Source organism: Cucumis sativus, chromosome 2, assembly GCF_000004075.3.
Source record: "Cucumis sativus cultivar 9930 chromosome 2, Cucumber_9930_V3, whole genome shotgun sequence".
Taxonomy (NCBI): domain Eukaryota; kingdom Viridiplantae; phylum Streptophyta; class Magnoliopsida; order Cucurbitales; family Cucurbitaceae; genus Cucumis; species Cucumis sativus.
The window spans coordinates 6,857,289-6,879,658 of record NC_026656.2 but is presented as its reverse complement, the minus strand read 5'-3'; the positions used below and the strand labels follow the sequence as shown (position 1 = coordinate 6,879,658).

The window sequence follows — 22,370 nt, the reverse complement described above, 5'->3', positions numbered from 1 at the left end:
TGATCAAAAGTAAAAATTTTGTGTTAAAATTTTCTTGACAAACTATTTACTCTCCATACAAACTTTACGGTTGAATTTTAAGTTTTAATTATATTTCAAAACCTTACCCTTTTATTTTAGAGGTGGTTGGAACCATGGATAGTTACCTAATTAAATTTCATTACTTTTTCATCAATATCAGTTCATTTTAAAACTTCACATCATAATTGTTTTCAATTAATTAACATACATGAAAAAATTTAATGAAAATAGAAGTTAAAAGTGAAAATTTTAATATCTAAAGTTTAAATGAAACAAAAAAAATGAAATTATAATATTCTAAAATTTAGGATGAAAATCAAACTAAAAAATTCCATAAAAAAATATATTAATTTGAAATTTACGTGAAAAACAAAAACTTAAATCCGAACCTTTGGTGAAAAGTATATTTCTAAAAAGTAAAAGTTAGCTATGGGATAGACTTTTTATTAAAACCCTAATAAATATAGTATTTATTACTAAAAAGAAAAAAAAAATCAAAACACTACTTCTAGTTGTTGGAGAATTATAATTTGATAGAGAGATTTCAAATTTATAGATACGTTATTAAAATATTGATATTGATGTATACTTTTAAAAGTCACTAAATTTATATTTATTTCAATTAATAGTTACGTGACTTTTATTATTATATTTCAAACTAAAATAATCCACTCCTTAAATTCAAATTATTATAAATTTGAAGACTATAATAACAAACTCTTCGTCTTAAACACTTCATTTATATCCTTATAGATGAAAATGAATATAAACACACAAAATAGTATATCCGATAATTGGAGTTGAGAAAAAGAAAATTATAAACCAAACAACGTGTAAAAATTGAAAAGAAAAAAACTACAACATAACCCAACCTATGTCACTTGTCTTCATTTAATTATTTTCATGTATGTATTTAGATTTGTTCACGTGAGTCAACACAAATTTTCAATTATATTTTATCGGCATAATTTGATAAAATCTCATAAATAATAATAGTAATTTATAAGAATCTTATCAAATCGAAAACTAAACCTAAAACTTTTAGCGTCAAAGGAATGAAAAAACTTCATTACATTATACATGAATTACTGATTGTCATCAACTTAGGATGAAACACCATGCATATAAAATCACAATCCTCTAATTAGTAATTAATACTCATATGTTATCATTATTGTTAGTAGCATGCTCTAAGATTGCAAGAAGTGCTTTCTTAATACCTTCATCGCTAGAATATCCATGGCCAGAAGGAACTCTAACAACCAAATCTTGCAATGTAAGATCCTTCAAATTCCACATACTCCCATGTTCAACCTTCAACTCCAAATCTCTAAGCGCTTCCATTAATTTCGCCACAGCGTAACTCAAATTCCTACTCTCAACTCTAATAACAGCCCGATCTCCACCAATAATCTTCACATCGATCTCAATTCCCCTCTCTCGCCGATCTCTCGAACTGGCTTCTTCCTCCATTTCATTTTCATCAACACCGTTCTTCTTCTCCTTCTTCTCCTTCAAAACCCGAGATTCCATCTCCGAGATCTTCATTTCCAACTCGTTAATATACGACACGGCGTCCGATAACAACGACGCTTTATCCATTCTCGAAACATTGGGAACTACAGATCGAAGTGAATTGAACCGATCATTAAGCTTCTCCCGTCTCTGCCTCTCTGCTTCCACATGGGTTGAAGGATTATTCTCTGGTTTCTTCAAACTAAACCCGAATTCGGTTCCGATTCGTTTTAATAACTCGAAATCGTGTGGGATTGAATCGGGAGAGCCCAATTCCAAAACCCCATCCGGGGTTGGAATAGAGACGAGAGTATTGATCCCCAAGGATTGGAGTTGTTTCCCTCGGTGGGTTTGTTGGAAAAACAGAGAAGGGTGGTTGAGCCAGACGACGGCGGGGGCAGTGGTGAGATCGGAGAAGGGGAAATGGGGAGAGGAAATGAGGGAGTGGGCGACGGAAGAAGGGAAAAGAGAGTGGGGATGGAAACAAGAATGGGAAGAATAGGGAGTGGTTGTGAGGTTCCAGAAAATGGCGAAGGACCAATTATGGAGTTGTGGGTTAAGGATTAAGGATTGGAGTTTGGATTGAATTGGAGAGATGAGGTCTTGGTCCATACTTGATTGTATTATTTTCTATTTCTTTTCTTGGGGTTGCAAGGAAGAGAAGAAGATAAGAGAGTAATGGAGGGATGAATTCGTATGAGTGTGAATACTCATTTTTCTTTCTTGGAACTTAGTGGTGACTTGTCTTATCTAATGATATACGTTTTGTTTTTAAAAAAATAGGATGATATAGGTAGGTGGGGTTATGTTTGATGATTGGTGCAGTGTAGTCCCAAGTTTAAAACGTGAACTTTCTACACTCCATTCAAGTGTAAACTCAACCACTGCTATTTGTTTTTATGGACATGGAAATGGCTATCATGGATGGTTAATTTTTTCTGTTTTTAAAAATTATGTTTTATCTTTGTATGGTTTATCATATTTTAATAAATATTTAATTTCATAGTAGTCGATTTTTTTTAAATAAAAGTTTTCAAAAACTAGATTTCTTTAAACGTCTTAGGAAACAACTTTATTTTCATTTTTAATTTTTGAAAAGTAAATGTATTTTCTATTAACTTCTTAAAACATTATTTATATATATATCGTTAAAAATGTATGATAACAAATTTTAAAAATTAGTGGGGAAAGGAGTGCTTGAAGACTTAATTCTAAAATAATCAAAAACAAAACTTGCCTATGCCTAGGTTGATTTAATAAGAAATACTTTTTAAAATAGAATAATTAGGCAAAATATTTACAGCACATAACAGATTTTTAACTCAAGTTCAAACCATATAGTGAAACACTAAAAAAGTCCCTGGAAACTTAAATTCCAAAAACTAATCACGATTTTTTATTTCCATACTCAACACATAAAATGATATCTTTTTATCAATGATAGAATCTGATATTTTACTATCAATGATACAAACTGATATCTATTTCTATCAAAGTTTATATATCACATGTAATAAGGCTTAACTTGACTTTTCTTGACTTGAAAAGAGAGACGGATGTTGAATTAGCTTAAAAATTAGAGAGAGGTCAAGTGAGAGGATTAGAAGCTACAATTAAAAAAATGATTGAGAGTGGGTTTTTGGTCTTTTTGGTTCAATAGGGTTGAGAATGTATTTGTCCCTTCCTATGCACAAATAACTAAAAATAGAAGACTCGATAGCATGTAATTGATACATGGAGTTTCTTTCTATTGGTTTCTCTGTGTTCTATCAATATTGTTAGAAAATTATTAGTTTTATCAGTGATAGACACTGACATAAAATTATTAGTTCTATCAGTGATAGACACTGACAAAGAAATGTATCAGTTTTTATCAGTGATAGAAATTGGTATCAATGTTTATCGATTCAATTCTATAGGATTTAATTTGGAAAAAAATACACATGGAGTTTCAATGTGGTAACTTTGGTAGGCACTAAGATAAAGGTGCCAATGTGTATAATTGTATAAGTTTAATACACCACATGTTTCAATTCAAAGATGAATACAAACAAAGACATTGACGAGTTTTATTAATATAAACAATTTGAAAATAACACTCATAAATTTCCATATAAATCCATTTGGCAATACAACATAAAAAGTGCAACTATAATTATTACATCATTGATTAATTTGACTAAGTTTGCAAGTCCTAGAATTATGACCCTTGCCATGACAAGTACTACATCTTGTGGCACACAACCTAAATATGTTGACAACAATGTTAAGCATCCAAAAGAACATCAAGAGCATGAGAACAAAGAATCTCATGGAAATCCCATACTCGACAGCTACAAGATTCCAAGTTCAACTTCACTATAAATTGTTTATCACCGTCCATTACATTGTATTCAACATTGTTGATAGGATGAACCTAATAAATGAAAATAGAAAAAGAAATTAATATTTGCAAATAACCGTCCATTAATTGTTCTATCACAGTTTATCACTGATAGACAGTGATAGACTTCTATCACTACCTATCAATAATAGACTTTTATCACTGACTTTCTTTCTTCTATCAATTTGATATATCTAAATAAAAAGAATTAAAAAAAAAAAAAAACTCTTACCAAGAAACTTCTTGATTCTTCATGTTGCTTGTATAATATATTTTCAGCTCAAGGGGTTAAACTTGTTTTCATTGACAAACTAGCTTTTCTTCGATTGCTTTCCATCAGTGATAGAAAGTGATAGAGCTAGCTCTATTGCAAACTAATTTTGATCACTATATTTTCACACAAAGTATAATTGATAGATAAACCCTAAATCCTACGTCTTCACATAAAATAAAGAAAGAAAGAGAATAAAATTTCAAATTATATGTAAATCGTTACACAAAGAAATTGAAACCAAGGATGAACTATTATTATTTATGAAGAAGTTTGATTACAAATAATTAGTGGTAATTTAGTTATGGGATCAATTTGAAAAAGAAAAAGAAAAGGCAAGGAAGGAGGTGAGAAGGATGGGAGTGAAAAGCAAAATAGTTGGAGTGAATGAACACATGGCCCATCAACTTGTGAGAAGAAAGATGTTTTCATGGAAGCTGGCCTTCACCATTGCCTCATCAACCCATTAACCATTCAAAACCTTCAACCTCTTCTTCAACAATTTCAAAACTAATAATCTTATCAACGATTTCATTTCTTATATATTGTTGTACCACTTCACTTACTTTTGATTTATTTATCCCCATTTACCTTTTCTTTATCTTTTACTCCTATCTTTTACAATCTCATGTTTGCAATGCTTGTCCTTAATTTGGTTAATTTTCTTAAGTGTGATTCTCTTTGGTGCCATGCATATTTAGAGGGTGCACTTTTTAGTTTATCGTTTTTAGGTATGATTACAGTTTTGGATGGAATCTTATTCATTTGAATTTTATGGACTTGACTATTTGTCAAACACAAACCATGGATGTTACTTATATACATGCAAAGTTTTGAAGTTTAATGAACAATAGGAATGAACGCTTTTAGTAAAATGAAAACAAGTCAGCCATTTCATTGAGAAATGAGAAAACAATTGGAGAAAACGTTTAAACTCAAGGATTCCATAAAATTTTATATGCAACAAAATAAGGGTTTTATCAATAGAATCTTCTGATGGACCATTTTTTTTGGGTGTTCACATGAACAAGTGTAGAGACTATATAGTAGACTCTAATACCACACTGTCATAATATAGCTTTCCATGACACCATAGCCAAGGTTAATTACAAGGTGAGGGAGAGAAAAAATGTTATAATTAAAGAGTGGAGAAATGTTTTTAATTAGCAATGAGAAATGTACACAATTTGGGTCATTTGATCTTTTCTAATATGAGAACTTCGATCATGTAAAAATGTAGTATTTAATGCTATAATTTAATTTGGTTTTAATGATGATTTTATTTTTAGTAAATTAAACCAAGCAATATATATCAAAACCTAAATAAGAAGAAAAAAAAATTAATAGAAACAAAATTTATAAGATAAATTTCATAAACAAAATAAGATATTGAAACTAACATAAATAATAATAGTCTTATTCATGTCAAGAGTGGGGATTAATTTTAATCCACATCTACCATTTCCTCACTAATTAAACAAACAATCAACTAACTAAGCCCACCCCCACATCACAAGAAAAACAATAGGGAAAAAACTTCAACTAATTATCTCAACACTTAGATAATTTTTGAACCCCAATGGTAAACCAACTCAAGAACAACTCAACTTCAATAAAGTATATATAAATGTTGGATAAAGAAGAAGGCATATGAGCAGAGCCAAACAGAAGGCCAAATAATAATAATAATGACAATAATAATAAAGTAATGTGTGATTTTAGGTCCTTGAGTCCATAGCCAAAATGGTGCTGAGGTTCATTGGATGCATATACTCTTGAGTGCCTGTGAGGATTTGTTGAACAATTATTCTATTGGCTCTCTCTGAAGGATGGAATGGATCCCAAAATGCATACACATTTCTGTTACGGCATAAGTTTGAGGCTGGAGTGCATAATCCTATTCCATTGAATGGCCCTTGTCCACAACATGCCACCTTTGATGTTATAAACCCTATCACCAAATTCAGATTACGGGTTACCATAATCTTCGTATCAACATTTTGAACTATTTAAAGTTGTGACAAATACATTCTTTAACTTCAAAAGTACTTGATTTAATAATATTTTTGTTTTTATAAAACTGAAGGAGGTATTAGGTGGGAGAATTAAAAGTAAGAGACAACTATATTGAAATTTTAATTAAAAACCTATTTTCCTACTTCACAATCAAATCATAAGTTAGAATTTGTGTATCTTAAAATGTAAAAGGTGCGTCTAGATTTGGTATATGTGTTTTGCTTAATTATTTCAAACTAAAAATGCATGAGTCACTCAATTCCGAACCTAACAAAACTGAAGTTCATTATAGAGTGAAGGAAAAGAAGGACGTGGAAGTTTAAGAGAACAAAGTAGGAAAGAGAGAGAAAGAAATAGTATACCATAGGCTTGAGGATTACTGACGAAATCCATATGCATCATTTGTGTATTAACAGCAATGAAGACATGGGAACCAATTTCTTCGTTGAGAGAATTGATTATTTGGGCAAGCTGTGGGTTGAACAAGGCGGCAGCTCGTTGCAGCTCAGCCGAGCATTCACCATTTCTTCCCCTCATGGCCAACTCCGCTGGCACGCACCCTAGTGGCCCGGTTCCGGTCACCAGCACCCGTCTCGCTCCGAACTCATACAGGCTCTGCATCATCAAAACCAACACATGTGTTTAGGAGGGGATGGAGAATGCGTTCCCATTCCAAACTTGAGAAATTTTTCTTCAACTTTGAAAGGTAATATATATCTTATTAACTGAAATTGGTTAAATATATAATGATTATTATTAATATGGTTCAAAATTTATAATGCAAATGCTAAAAAGTAATAATTTTTTTTATAACAACTCAACAGTAAACTAATCTAGAAATAGTGGAGAATAAATATAAGATTTATTGAGAGGAGATGAACACTCAAATTCAACTATTAAAAGTATTTTTAAACACTTTGATTTTCTTATAATAAAACTATAATTAAAGTATTAAAACTTCATAATCTGAATTTGGATTTCCAATATAGAGAAAAAAGAATGGAATTGTTTTTTAACAAACATGAATAGTTGAATTTGTTAAAAGTCATAAAAGGTGAATCAAATATTATGTATTGGTTTATATTATTGACATAACTTTATATAGCATTTATTATATATATATAAAGAGAAGGAGAGAGAAAGTATCATATTGGATTAAATGAGTTGAAGGTTGTCCATAAAAAATGTTCACAAATTGGGTAAAGGCATTTATGGAAAAGCCATAAAAATAACTTGAAATTTTAATTAGAGTCACCAACCAAACAGATTGTACAAATTGACATCAAGTCTCATTACTTACTTTTCCCTCTACTCGTAGTCTCATACATTATTATAATGCACACTTTTATTTCTTTTTCTCATAAATGCTATTACCCCACTTTCCCCATTAATTCATTTCTACTTCTCTTTACCCAACAAACAATTTTATTTTCATTTATGGACTTGTTTGAATCAATTTAAGAAACAAAAAACAAAGAAAAAAAACCTTTGTGTTTATGTATGCAAAATGTGGTCATTTTTCTTCATTTTTCTTCATCATGATCATTTGATTAAATAAATATATTGATTTTAAGAGGTCAGTGGTTATGTGAAGTCACATCCAAGTAAATTAGAACCCTCATTAGTATTGTTTAAAGACATTTGGTTAGAATTTAATAAACTAATGTACGTACACTTCAAAAAATAATTAAATTGAACCCTTAAAAATATGGATAGAATTAATATAATTATATATCGAAGTCCATGGAGAAAAAAATGATATCAAATAATTTTTTGAAAGAAAAATGGAAGGAGAAATAGAGTGTAGAAGAGTAGAATATTAATGACAAATGTCTTCTTTTCCAAATTAAAACTTACTCTCATTAGTTAGAGCTAAATGTTCCCAAAAACTTCCAACATTAATTTTATTTCACACAATCTAATATATAATGATGTTGTAGTAGTTTTATAAACATAATTAAAGTAAAGCTTAATATTATAAGTTTTAGGGTATGTTTCAATTAACTTAATTAAGCACGTAAAACATTATTTATTATTCATTTAAAAATAATTTTTAAGAACTCGAGGAAATCAATTCAAACATGTCCTTAAAGCATGGTCCAATCATTTAATTTATCAAAAAAGGGTACATCTCAACTATCATCATACCTAAAACCTTACTAGTTGTCTCTAGGTTACAACCTATGAATTGTGTTATGGTGTACATACATTGTTGACAAAACCATAAAACGGTATTTGAAAGAAGGAACAAAGTAGTGAACTCCTACGTTCATCATATACGATGTAAAAGTGTAGTTAATTTAAAATGCAAAATTGCTATTATTATTTTAGTTGTGAAGCCTTCGAGTCATACAGAGTCACTCAACCTTTTCGAGGAGTCAAACATTCTAAATGTTTTTAAATGGTTTGTTTTAGGTAAGAATTTGAAAAATTGTCACAAACAAATTTCGACAAAAAAAAAACAACATAGAAAAGAAAAACAACTCATTAAAAAAGGAAGAAAACGAGAGAAAGGAGTTGTCATTTACCGCTAGGACTTTGCGATACTCGGAGATGATATAAACAACATAATCAGGGAGAGTAAATTGGCGAGAGCGAGCTGAGACCGGGACCAAATAATAGTTGTTTACGAAGTCATTTCCTCCCAGTGTTATGAGAACCAAAGCTTCATTCACTAGCCTTACTGTTTCTTCTTCTCCAATGAGTGCACTCACTCTCGCTTGGTATTGCCTGAAATACTCCAATTGCTGTCTGATTCTTATTATGTTCAACTGCAAATACAAAACATCATCTCATTATAATCAATAGTCTTCTATCCTTCTCTCATTTTCGTGGTAATTTGTTGAGTTATATTGAGGTTACTCGAGCTTTTCTGTATTAGGGCCTTTCTTTAAAAATATTTGGGTGTATAATTTAGATTACTTAACTTTCTGCATCTCAATCAATTGCTCAATCATAACTTTCATCTAGAAACTCCTCAAACAATTGGTTGTTGTGTGTATCCAAATATCGTTTCTTTTCTTTGGTAAAAGAAAAAGATGATGGTAATGAAATGAGTTTAAAAAAACTTTTGGATAATGATAATATTGGCATTTTGAAAGTGAGAGAATTCAACAAATATATATATATATATATATATAATAAAATAAACAAATAACAAAAAATACTTCAAATTTGTTTCTATTCAATCTCTAAGTTAGTTTCAAGAGGAAACCTTTAAGTCGTCCTTAAATTTTGATTTCATTTCAATTTAAGAAACAAAACCCAAATTTGAGAGCAAGATTATGACATTTTGACTTCTTAACTTCCGAAGGAATAAAATGAGTTTGAAAAAAAAGACAGTTACCATTTTAACAATGAATATAGTGACATTTTGAGAGGCAAATTTTGAAGAAAATGATATGATGAAACTTACGAACTGAATTCCAGTGTCATTGAGAATCCCAATTCCAGCAGAGGCAAAGTTAGCACCAACCAAAAGGTTCTCTCCTCTAAGTTGAGGGCTCAAATAAGGCAATGTAGATGGAGATCCCATTGCCTCACCTAAAACAAACACAACACATACATTCACTTACTTAAATTACTTTTATATGATAATGTGACAGGAACAAAACAAAGAAAACAAACTAAACTGATTAGATCAGGTATGTTGAGGCCATTGGAGAAACGTCCGGTGGGCCGACGAGTCGGGTAGTCAATGCCGTATGGGTAGTTATCGGCTCGGGCGGTGGTGAGCAAGTAGTTGTTATTTCCATTGTCGACAAGAGAGTCTCCGAAGACGAAAAAAGCTCTAGCTTGTGCTTGACAAACAAAGCTAGCAAGAAAAAACAAAATGAAACCCAAAATTGGGAAAAGGGAGAATGTAGGAGAAGGATTCTCCATTTTAGGGAAATGGGAGGAAGAGAAAAAGAGAGAAAAAAAATTGTGAAGAAAAGGAAAATTGAATAACGTGGTGTGTTGGGAATAGTGGGAGAGTGGGTGTTTATTTATAGGGCTTTGGTAATACAATCAACTTCTTTTCCTTTGCTTTGCTGTTTCTAAGCTGTGTCAATGTAAATGGGTGGGGGTTGGGTTCGGACCACTAAACCAATTTAACATTCCATGTGAAGTAATTTTATCATTATTTCATTTTAGATTAATTTTTCTTTTTTCTTTTTTCTTTTTTGTGTGTTACTTTTTGTTTTTGTAGTTTCATTAAAGTTATATACAACTTTAATAGAACCAACTGATTCAAAACAAAGGTTGTTGAATGACCATTCAAGAAAATGAGTGTAATAGTTTCAAGAAAACTCCTCCTTGGGTTTCATGTTGATTATGAGTTAACAAAGGTGATTCTAGCTTGAGCTTAAACAGTAGTTTTCTCCCATGTTGTAACTTGTGAGATTTTGATCATGTCGTTTAATTAATTATAATTTCATAAACTTTCTTTGGATTCTTTTTGTGTATTTGAATATTTATGGTTGTATTTGTGCTTAAGGTTGTGTGATCAATTGCAATACATGACATATAGTTGTCATTTGATCTAAGGTAGGAAATAGTTAGATTAGCTTTGTGAGTTATTGCTTCTCATATATAGTGAATAATGCTCCAATTGACATAGGAAGAATCATATATTGTGCAGTCAGACAGCATGTTAATTATGAAAGTAAAGACTTAGTTGCAGTAAAGGTTTGGTTGTCGTTTTAGCAGTGATTTATTGTTTAATAAAACTCATCTTCCTCTCCGTTAAAAGGTTTTGGTTTGAGTGGATTAGGGGCTCCAATAACTACGAAGAACGCTGTGATTGTTCCCAGAGAAGGGTTCTTTGGATTACCAATGTTCTCTCAAACGTACGAGGGAGAATGAATTCTTGCGCCTCTCAACGGGGAATATTTTGCAAAAGCATGTGTGACAGCGTCGCTTGTGTTGGCCCATCTAAATACCACTTTTCATCTCAAAATTCATTTTGGAATTCTTCATGAATGTGGCTATCAATTTTAGGTTGCCTACGTTTGAATTTGTTTTTTTTTTATAAAATGAGTTTAAAATCTAAACACTTACATGTTTGGTTTAATCTCTTTATAAATGTTTATATGCAAAATTGTGTTTGGTTTCTCCTACACTAACAATGTTTATACTTGAGTTAAATTATCATAAAAGACTATTAAACATTATGAACTAATTCTATAAAGAAATACACACTCCTTTCAAAAATATATTTTAAAATTAATGGCAGGTTATTTTGAAATTATTAATTTTTTAGTTACTTGAAACGAAACAATAATTTTATTCTTTTATTAATTTTTTGGACAATTCAATTTTTAGAAGCATAAATATCTTGAAATGTAAATATATAACCATTAAAAAAATAGTTGATTTCTAATTGACAAAATATAAATAAGAACAATATTTTTTCAAGACAATATTATATCAACTAGACAATAAGGTGTGCAATTCGATTATGTTCCTCATTCATCTTTATTTCATGAATTGAATGATCATGTTCTTCATTGATGTCCTAATTATTTCTTTAATAGATGTTAAGGCAAAGTAGATTTGTTTGAGAGAGGAAGAAAAATAGATATTTGTTCTAAAATTTGGTTGCATGTATTTTCTCTAAAATGATTTATTTCACAATCTCATTTTTTTAAAAGTTATTTTGAACTAATGTCAAACACTTCAAATTATCTTAAAATAAATTATTTTAAAAATTAAACACTTCAAAAATCAATCCAAATATACTCTTAAATGGTCCGCTCAAATAAATATGTTTTTAAAGTGATTTTTATGTTAATTTTCATCTGTTTCTCGTCGAATAGGGAAATTGCTACAAATAACCTTTTGAGAATATAATATATTTCAATAATGTTTTTTCTCTCTTAGGTTGTGTTTGGATTACCTTTTGAAGTTTTTAAATTTGAAAACAAAAAATCATTTAAAAAAATTTGAAGTGTTTGGTAACTTTTCAAAATGTATTTTTTAAAATTGAGATTGAAAAATAATTCATTTTAAAGAAAATGCGCAAAACTAAAATTTGAAAAAATTATGTATATAGACACTTATAAAAATATTTAACTCAAACGTGTAAGTGTTCAAATTTTAAATTCATTTTAAATAATTTTTTTTAAGAAAATGTTAATTTCTACAAATATAACAAAACGCTAAAATATTTATGGTTCATGTAACAAATCAAAAAGCCCATGAAGCCTGCCATTTTTTAAAAAATATTCCTAGTTTGTCTTTTTCCTTTCCATCTTCTTTCTTCTCTCTTCTTCCTCTGCAATTTTTTTTTCCTTTTCATCGTTTTCTTTTCTTTTTTTCTACAAATTTTCTTTTATATATATATTTTTTGAAATCATGATATTTATTTTTAATCAATCATAAATCTTTTATTGTTTTTTTTCAAAGTGTTATTTAGTTCAAGATCATATACCAAATATAAAATGTCTCGAAAAAAATCATTGAAATATTAGTACACGATCGTTTAGGTTTTGCTACCTAAACAATCGTGTACCAAAGATAATCTTGAAAAAAAAATCATTTAGATTTGACTAATCAAATCTAAACGATCACATACAAAGAATCTTTAAAAAAAATCGTTTAGATTTGAGTAGCCAAATCTAAACAATTGTGTACCAAGAGTCTTAAAAGAATGTTTAAGTGATCTATCCAAATCTAAGTGATCGTGTACTATGAATCTTGAAAAAAATCGTTTAGATTTGGGTAGCCAAATCTAAATGATCGTTTAGATTCTACACGATCGTGTACCAAATCTAAATGATAATGTACCATAGAATCTTGAAGAAAAATTGTTTAGATTTGGGTAGCTAAATCTAAACGATCATGTAGTCAAATCTAAACGATCGTGTACCAAATATATTACATGTTCGAGTTGACAATTAATTGCGTGTTAACTGAAACATTTTTTATATTTTTCATTGTGAACCTATGAGCTTTTTGTCGTTTTCAAAATTGTTCTATACAGTTTAAATATTTTACCGATTTGTTATATTTTTTAAAAAACAAAAAAAAAAATATTCTTGAAAGATATTTTTCTCCCTAGATAATCCAAATGCACTCTAATCTTCGTTTTGGGAAATCAATATTAGCATATCAATTGCAATATGAAGTATAATTGTTGTCGATATCAGAGTAATTTAACTTTGTTATTTGTGATTTTTCTCTACTTTATTCATGTGTATTTTGAGTTGAAGTTGATTTTGAATAAATTTGTATTTACAACTTTATTTTTTCTATCATTTTCAATTTTACTAATTAAATAGTTGAATTCTTAGCGAAATAGCTAAAAGAAAAATTAAAAATTTCTTTTAAAATTTAATCAAACTATAAGTAAGGGAAAGTAGTGCCTATAACTTAATATCATATTTGGGAGTTATTTTGATATTGTTAAAACCATTTTTAGCATGTTCAAGTTACTCAAAACATGTTCTATAATTCCTTAAAATTAATTTAATATTAATATTTTGTACTTTTAGCTTGAACAATTTAAAAGCATGTTCTAGATTTATTAAAAAAAAATGATACTTATAAACATTTATTTTAATATTGTAAAAATCAAATGAGTATCCAATTTTTTTAAATTAAATTCCAAATAATTTAAAAATGGTTAATTTAAATCATGAGTTAATAAATTGCAAATATAGCAAGCAAACGGAAACCCTAGAGTGTTCCCAAATACAACACAATTAACAAAAATGTTATTCAATCATGTAATTTTTGTTTAATCAAAAGAACATAGAGTAAGAGAAGAAAATAGTTTGTGAGAATTAATTAGTCATATATGTATTTTAAAACCCTACCAACTTAAGAAGGCGTTTAAATACAAATGTAAAGAAAGACACCAAGTGAAGTGATCGTATATCCACCCGACGTTTCAATAATTATTTTACTTTTATTTTGTTGATTGGATGATATCCTAAAAGTTCAATAATTGATGGTCTATACAGCTTCAATCCTTTTATGTTTTTCATAACGTATGTTCTCTTTCCCCAACCACCCTTTGGTAATATCTTAATTTTTGTATGGATTGTTTTTAAGTATAACACAATGTATCGGATTATTTACAAATAATACAGTAAAACTTTACTGCATAGAGGTTGATGAGCCTTTTTTCTTTTCCTGAAAAAGGGGCCTTGAGAGAAGCGATGGTCTACGGTAATGGCAAGAAGAAGAAGAAGAAGAAGCCCTAAGTTTATCGGGAAGATGAAGCGTTATGGTGTTCGAATTCACTTGAAGGCCGTACTTTTACGTTCATATTGCAAAGACTGAAAAAAGATTAAAATAAAGTAGAGTTTAAAAATGAGGTTCCTATTTTCCAATTTTCCAATACTTTTAAGTATAATTTTTGTAATTAAAATTAGGAGAAATTGTCAAAAATAGAACATTTAACAAAATATTCACACTTCAGGGTCGTTTACATTTAATACACGATTGTTTAGATTTTGTTTAGAATTGGGTGCATTTTTTAAGATTCGTGTACACAATTGTTTAGATTTGGCTACCCAATATTTCAACAATTTTTTTTCATAATCCTTTATATTTGGCACACGATAATATATATATAATAAATATTTTATATTTGGTACGCGATCTTGAACCAAATAATAGTGGAAAAAAATTGCAGAAAAAAAAAGAATAAAAGACAATGAAAAGGTAAATAAAAATTGGAGAAGAAAGAAGGTAAAACCCATACATATGTTAAAGAGTAATGTAAACTAAGTGTTTAAAGAAAGGGCGTTTTCAGAAGTGTACGCGATAAAAAGTTAATAATTAAGAAAGTTCACGAAAGAGGTTAAGCAACAAGACTTTTGAAGACTAGGTGTTACTATGCGAAGAAGAGTCTTCACGAGATTGTATTAGGCAAGAAGCTAAGGAGCTTTGCAAGAAGAAGTAAGGAAAACTTAGAAATTTCCTAAGTATACGTGTGAAGATTAAGTTAAACATGATTAAGGTTAAATCTTAAGTCAACACGTTCACCACTAGAGTAGGAGATGGTAAGCTAACAAGAGCTTGAAGGTGACTAAGCTAATTTTGGAAGTAGTATAAATAAAGAGTTCCAGCTAAATTATTTATTATTGTTAATTATATTTGAAAATTTTTTAGAAGAAAGTTTATGAGTTGAAGTGCTGACTTTTTTTCTACACGAGACGAAGTGAAAGAGGGTATTTTGGGTCTAAGTAACCAAGTGAAGTGAGTGTTTTCTTGAAAGAATTTATATGATTTTAAGATTCTTTTATAAAGTCATTGATTTGAAATGTTGATTTCAATTCAAACATTTACGTAAAAGATTTATATGATAAGCTTATATATTTTAAAGTATGTTTCATGTGTTTCAAAGCATGACTTGTTATGAAATGAAGCTCAAACCATTAATTACTTCCTATATATGAGTTAACTATTATGTGCACATAATACGTCAAGACAACGGGTGAAAGGGGTTACATGGTGATGAAAAGCTGGCTAATACATTGAAAGGGGCGTATAAGCTTAGCAGCCTGAGCAACAAGGACTGATTTGTGTATTCTTGGATGTTGTTTACAATTAAGAAAATTTGTTGGTACAAGTTTAACCCTAAGTTTTTAAAATTATGGCTAATAAATATATCAATATTCAAGAAAAATGGTTAAAAATTGAAAGAGTTTTGGAATAATTGTTGAAAATAAAGAAATTTATGATAAATGAGGCAGTGAAATATCTAAATTATCCTTATAAAAAAGAACCATAAACTGTTGGTCATTTTCCTCTAATTTCCTCCATCTTCCCTTTTCCTTTTCCCATATTCTCTCTCGCCACAGGTGACATTGACGAACCGACGACGGGGCTTTAGACGACGGGGTTTAAAGATTTTCCAAAATTTGTCTGTTTTCCTTTTTTTCCTATTTTACTTTGAAAGTCATTTTCACATTCTTTGTTGCACGCTGATCTTGTTCTCAAGAGAAATGGAGTAGAATGTAAACTTGTGTTAGCTTCTATTTCTGGTAATGCATAACCTTTTTTTACTGGCATTCACATTGTTGTACTCAATCTTGTTGGCTCAAACATGTTTAAAGAAAAATGTTGCCACATTTTTCAGTGGGTGAAGTAAAAAAACAAACAGATGAGTATATATATGATTGATATAGAGTGAGCTACTACATATTTTGAACTTACTTTGTTAGCTAGTTTTTCTGGATTAGGCAAAGAATAGCCCCATGGGAAAAGGAGATTGTGACTTTGTAGAGGATAAACGGGTGGAGGAAGGATAAGAAGTTCACTACAACAAAACACTCATTTCTGGATGCATGAAATCGTCGAAGAATGTTCAAAAATGTGTCAGGAGTTCGAATGTCTGGTGACAAAAGCGTTGTCAGAAGTGTGGTCGGGATATCCTCATTAGAAGACCATCTCTTGACTCTCAAATATCAACCGTCAGAAGTGAATGAATAATTCCCAACGCCTACATATGATGTCAAGAGTTGTAGAATATTTGTCGAGATTTATATGATCTTTCGATGATGCAAAAGATCTTCGAGGGCTTGATTTTTTTAAAAAAGATACCTTCAATTATGATCTCCCGACGATACCAAGTTGAGAGTTATCTATAATTCCCAACGCCAGAATCACCACCCATCGGGAGTTACTTCATTTTTTTATTTTAGATATCCAATTTTCAACGACATAATCACCCATCGAGAGTTACCACTAATCTGCACACCTTCATGTATGGCATCGAGAGTTACCCTCATTTTTTTTTAAAATTTTAGATATCTAATTCCCGATGGCATAATCACCCATCAAGAGTTACCCCTAATTCTCGACACCTTCATGTATGGCATCGAAAGTTACATGTCACACCTCACCCTAAGATCATTTCTTGCAACCATGTGAGGGCATGACCATCTAGACATTCAACATGAATCTCTCTGCAAGATAGCACGCAGAACACCTAGTAAGTGAAATACAAACCATACTTAATGCAAGATGGGAACTTATTTTGAAATAACAAAAGACTTCATTAATTTATGAAGGGTGTACATCTTTAACAAGTACAAGGAGTTTCTTTAAAACTAAAAGTATACAAATCTCAAAAACCATAAAATCTTGATTATCTCGCTTAGGACACTTCATGCTATGCAAACAGGCTAAGAATACTAACAAATTGATGCAACGCAATTATGGCACATCAGACGTAATTGGACACACATAACTCATTCTGGTACCAATTGAAAAACAATAAATGTTTTCTCAGATAACAAAGTTGGATCTAATGTTACAACAAATAATTAACAAACCGAACGGTTTCGAAGTTTGATGGCTTAGAGAGGTTGAACTAAAATTTAGTTTAACCCTTTGGTCATGAGTTCCAAGCCCACTAGGTACCAAAAAGAAAAAAAAAAGCAAGATAATTAACAAAGTAAATAAGTAATAACACAAGTGACTTGCTAACCCAGTTCAAAAGTTTATCTCGATATACAACAAGATTACTCCTAGAAGATCACTTAAGCTCCTCCTAAGTAATTGATACTTGATTGATCATTCTTATAAAAGGAGGCTCCTTCTAAACACTATATTCCAACTTCTCAATCAGTCATTATGAAAAAGAGCAACAATCTTTCTTCATAGCTTAAAAGTTTCTTTCACGAACACAAAAAACATACAACCACAACACACGTGCTAGGTATATATATATTCTTTTACTTCGTTACAAAATATAAACGCACAGAGCTAATAAACAAACCACAGAGAAAAGGAAAGACAATCAACTAGCCATAAAGGCCTCCCACACAATAATATGACCAATGCAATAAGGAAAGTTCAGAACGTGGAAACAAAATAATATAAGAAGATTTTTTATTGGCAACAAATTAGAAAAAAACATTAATAGAAAAAACGTAAATTTTTTGTTTTTATTTTAGATTGAAAGTTGGTTGTAGAATTAGACAAATAGAAAAAAATGGATTTCTTAAAAAATAGATCGAACAGTGTTTACACCGTAGAGAATAATTTTGAAAAAAAAAAAGTCTACAAGCCTACAACGTGAAATAACAAAAATATCCATGCAATTAATTGATCACACAAACTGAAAAAACGATTTTGTATCAAGTCTAAACAATCTTATACCATTGTATCTAGTCTAAACGATCTTGTACCCATTCTAAACAATTTTGTACCAAGTCTAAACAATCTTATACTAAATCTAAACGATATTTACCATTGTAACTAGTATAACTGATTTTGTACCAAATCTAAACCATTTATTAGTGATAGTGATATATCTTTGCCTATTTGGGATAGATAACTATCTGTTAGATATATCCTATATCAATTTTACTTAGATCTTTTACCAAGAAGAAGAAAAAAAAGATGAGAGATGAAGAAGAATGAAAAAATTCTAAAAGAGAAAATGAATAAATCACGAATAAGAAGAAAAGTGAGATTATGAAAAAAGAGAAGTAATAATATGAATGGAAGAATAGTAAATTGCAAAAAAGAATAAAAAGAAATGAAGTGAAGAATGCCGGAGCAATATTAAAAAACAACAAGAGGCAAATCTGAAATTTATGTAAAAATAATAATGGTGGTTGCATGGGCTTTAGTTCTTTTTGTTATAAATGCCGTAAATATTTTTATATTTTATTACATTTATGTAAATCAACGTAGAAGAAAACTAGGATTGTCTATACTTTAAAATTAAAATGATAATTTCTAAGGCCGGCTTGATAACCATTAATTTAAGCTCATAAACACTACTTCGTCTTTAAATTTCTTTCTTTTGTTTATATCTATTTTTTAGATACAAACCATCGAAAAAAATTAGAAGAAAATAGACTTAGCTTTTAAAATAAAAAACAAAAAACAAAACCCATTAGAAAACGTGGCCTAAGTAATTTGTATGTTAACAAGAAGAGTAGTTTTTTTAATATTTTTATGTTTAAAGATATTTTTCATAATCAAAAAACTAATAATTTCTATCCAAAATACTAACAAGAGTCTTTTTAAAAAAAAAAAATAGAGAAAAAGTTTAAAGATACTTTTCAAAATTAAAGTTACATCTACCTAACTTTTTAGCATAAATGAGTTCTTGACATAATGAAAGTTTTGAAAAGAAATTTTCAAAAAACATAATGCAAAGAAAATGCATGGCAACTATATTATAAAAGAATTGTGGATCCTCTATTTATATCTATCCATTCAAAATTATTTTCCTTTTATTTCTTGTATTATGAATCCACTAATGATATGAAAGCTTCAACAATTTCTCCATTCTAAAGATTTATTACATCAATAAAACCATTGTTTGTTTGGTTGTTTACTTGTAGTTTGCTTCTTAATCTTTTTTGGGTTTTAGAAGGATTGTGATCAATAATATATGAATGCAACACTAGAGGTCGAAAGAGATAGAAAGAAAGAAGTTTTTAAGTGACATGTGATTGCATTGAATTGGGCAGTTAGGGTTTTGGGGAAGATCTATAATTATTGACCAACCCCATTTTAACCATTTCCAACCTATAAACTTTTAGATCCATCTACTAATGTGATAAAGTTGTTTACTATTCTTAAACTATATATATATATATATATATATATATATATTTATATAGGTGCTCTAATAATTTTACAGAAGATTTGAAAGCAACCAATTTAGAAGTTGATCAAAAAGGTAGTGGATTAAATTTAATAAGCTTACCCATTGGAAAACAAAGCCAACTCATTCACAGAGTTAATAATTAAACTACTAAACTTTGGTTCCCTCATCAATATACACTCATCAACCTAACTCTCTCTACATCATTTAGGATAAATGATGTATCCTAAGTTAACAGAAACACCATTTAAATTACATATCAAACTAAAATGTTAATTTGAATAGAGGTTATATTAATCTTAATAAATATATACACACATAAATAACTACATGTAAAAATCGTAAAAATAAATAAATTAGGAGATAAAGTAAATGCTAATTTAATTTAAGAATATATAAATTTGAAGTTTTTTATATTACAAGAATATACAAATATAGATTTAATCAACAAATAAATTGATCAATATTGAATAACTTTGTTAGAGCTCATAATTTCAATAAAATTAGTTTAGCTTTAATATCTTTTCTCTCATCTTAAATAGATTACTTAGAGTTGAATCTCCAAAGCTACAATGGTCTTAAATATGGAATTAAGATCGTAGCAATTTCAAAAAATTAATGTTGAGATTGCAACAACATATGACAAGTTTGAGATGTGCAAATGTATGAAACCAAAAGTGTATGATGAAAATTGATATAAGTTGAGGAGTTTTTTGCTCATTTTTTTCTCCATATACAAAATTGTTTTCGCAACTGTTTCGAAAGCGTAAATTTACAGCATCCATCTACTTTGTTACTTCATAACACCGAAGAAAAATAAAAGTATTAGAATGTGATGATAAAAGAAAATTATTAAAATTTTTAGTTTTTCTATTCTGACTTCAAATCTTCTTGAATGTGATGATAAAAGAAAATCATAGCTTTCGTTTTTTTGTTTTACTGATCGTTCCATCTTCTTCTTTAATTGTATCTTCAAATTCATGGTATCAAGATGCGTCTCAGCATCAAGAACCCATGGTTAATAATTGCTACTTTGAATGTGGATGGTCGTAAATTCTAGTTTTGCAATATTTTTTTATGGTAACACTACCATAAAATATTAGAATTATATGTTAGAACTTTAATATCCATCAAATATGCAAAATAACATTTATTTTATTAATTATAATAAAGTGAGAAAATTTGACCTATCTTTAGAAACTACATTATTTGGCAAAGGTGACAATTGAATCTCGTTCTGATAACACATATTGTTAAACTAAGGAGCACAACGATGCACGACAAAAATATGGATATGAATAATATAATATATATAATAAATAAACATGATGCGCGACAAAAGAATGGATATGAATAATATAATAACAAAATCGCTCACATGAAATTCTTGAAAAGCACTCAAAAATTTTCACTATCTCCAAATTTTTTTAAACTTCAACCAATATACATGGTATATCTTACAAAACCGATCAAATACCATTGTTTATAGGTAATTTGACAAGCATAGGATGAATTAGATAGACATTAAAGGTTCATACCTCAAAGTCATATGACAATACGTAGATGACATGTGGAGGAACGGACACATAGCAATAGACTCTTAGAGATATATGACAATATAGATGTAATTTGAAGAGAGTGACGCATGATAAATGGGCACTATTAATATCTATTTTAATAATATTTATAATATTAATCTCATTCTCTATGGTGTAAATGTCATAATTAAATCATAATTATACTAAACGAAATAATGAATGAAAGGTAGCCTGAAAATGGCAAATAACATAGATTTAGAGTGAATATAATTTAGAAGATTTTTTTAGTAATTAGCTGTCTTAATCTCTATTGATAGGATATTGAAACGTAATTTATTTATTAGACCCTAAATTGAAAATCCGAAATTAATTGCGATAGTTGCAAATTTAGCAATTAGATATAAAATAATTAAGTATATAATAACATTTTAAAAAAAATTACAAATATAACAAATTTGTCAAATATTATCGATGATAGAAGTCTATCACTGATAGATCATGTTGTAAATATTAGTTTATCATAGATCATACAAATGTATCAGCGATACAAGTCTATCTGAGATAGTTTTGCTATATTTGTAATTTGTTTTTAAATGTTATTATATTCTTAATTATTACTTCTAAAATGGTCGTCAATTATAATTATTCAAATTAATTAAGATCGAAATATGTGAAACAGTCAGAAGAAGTCATATTGAGTCCAACCATTTTGGATTTTGAATGAAATATTAGAGAGAATTCCATTTATTTATTAATTTGAATATAACATATTAGAGTGGAAATGGTTTGATTATTTTGGACCAAACTTTGCCATTTTTATTTCTAATTCTTTAATGTATTTATCTTAGATATGTGTGACTAGTTAATACTCAAATATTACTAGGGAGCACATTAAATAAAATGTTGTTTAACATATTTAATAATGCAACAACCACATTTTAATTATTACAAACTTTTGTGATATGCTCGTTAAATGAAAGTTTGAGATTAGAACAACAACTTATTTAAACCTTTTTAAGATTGTTTGAAGAGTTGAAATATAACGTAGATTAGTAGAAAATA

General features: G+C 29.2%; 2 protein-coding genes across 2 annotated transcripts; both read right to left on the bottom strand.

The window, feature by feature from the left end:
- Positions 1-1,006: 1,006 nt before the first annotated feature.
- On the bottom strand, positions 1,007-2,250 carry LOC116401970 (transcription factor bHLH14-like). The gene has a single exon (XM_031880534.1). The coding sequence runs from the start codon at positions 2,146-2,148 to the stop codon at positions 1,180-1,182; it is 969 nt and encodes a 322-aa protein (XP_031736394.1). The 5' UTR covers positions 2,149-2,250; the 3' UTR covers positions 1,007-1,179.
- Positions 2,251-5,563: 3,313 nt separating this feature from the next.
- LOC101203608 (GDSL esterase/lipase At5g33370) lies at positions 5,564-10,183 on the bottom strand. The gene is made up of 5 exons (XM_004152758.3): positions 9,839-10,183; positions 9,622-9,749; positions 8,735-8,977; positions 6,569-6,821; positions 5,564-6,141 (listed from the first exon to the last, which is right to left on the bottom strand). The coding sequence occupies exons 1-5, from the start codon at positions 10,086-10,088 to the stop codon at positions 5,909-5,911; spliced, it is 1,107 nt and encodes a 368-aa protein (XP_004152806.1). The 5' UTR covers positions 10,089-10,183; the 3' UTR covers positions 5,564-5,908.
- Positions 10,184-22,370: the final 12,187 nt, after the last annotated feature.

What these genes read in the sequence shown, in the direction of transcription:
- LOC116401970 (XM_031880534.1), bottom strand. Translation starts at nt 2,148, where the DNA reads ATGGACCAAGACCTCATCTCTCCAATTCAATCCAAACTCCAATCCTTA.
- LOC101203608 (XM_004152758.3), bottom strand. Translation starts at nt 10,088, where the DNA reads ATGGAGAATCCTTCTCCTACATTCTCCCTTTTCCCAATTTTGGGTTTC. An exon ending in AGTATCGCAAAGTCCTAGCG is followed by an intron (nt 6,822 to 8,734) that starts GTAAATGACAAC and finishes TTGATGATGCAG; the next exon opens with AGCCTGTATGAGTTCGGAGC. An exon ending in CAGTAATCCTCAAGCCTATG is followed by an intron (nt 6,142 to 6,568) that starts GTATACTATTTC and finishes ATTTGGTGATAG; the next exon opens with GGTTTATAACATCAAAGGTG.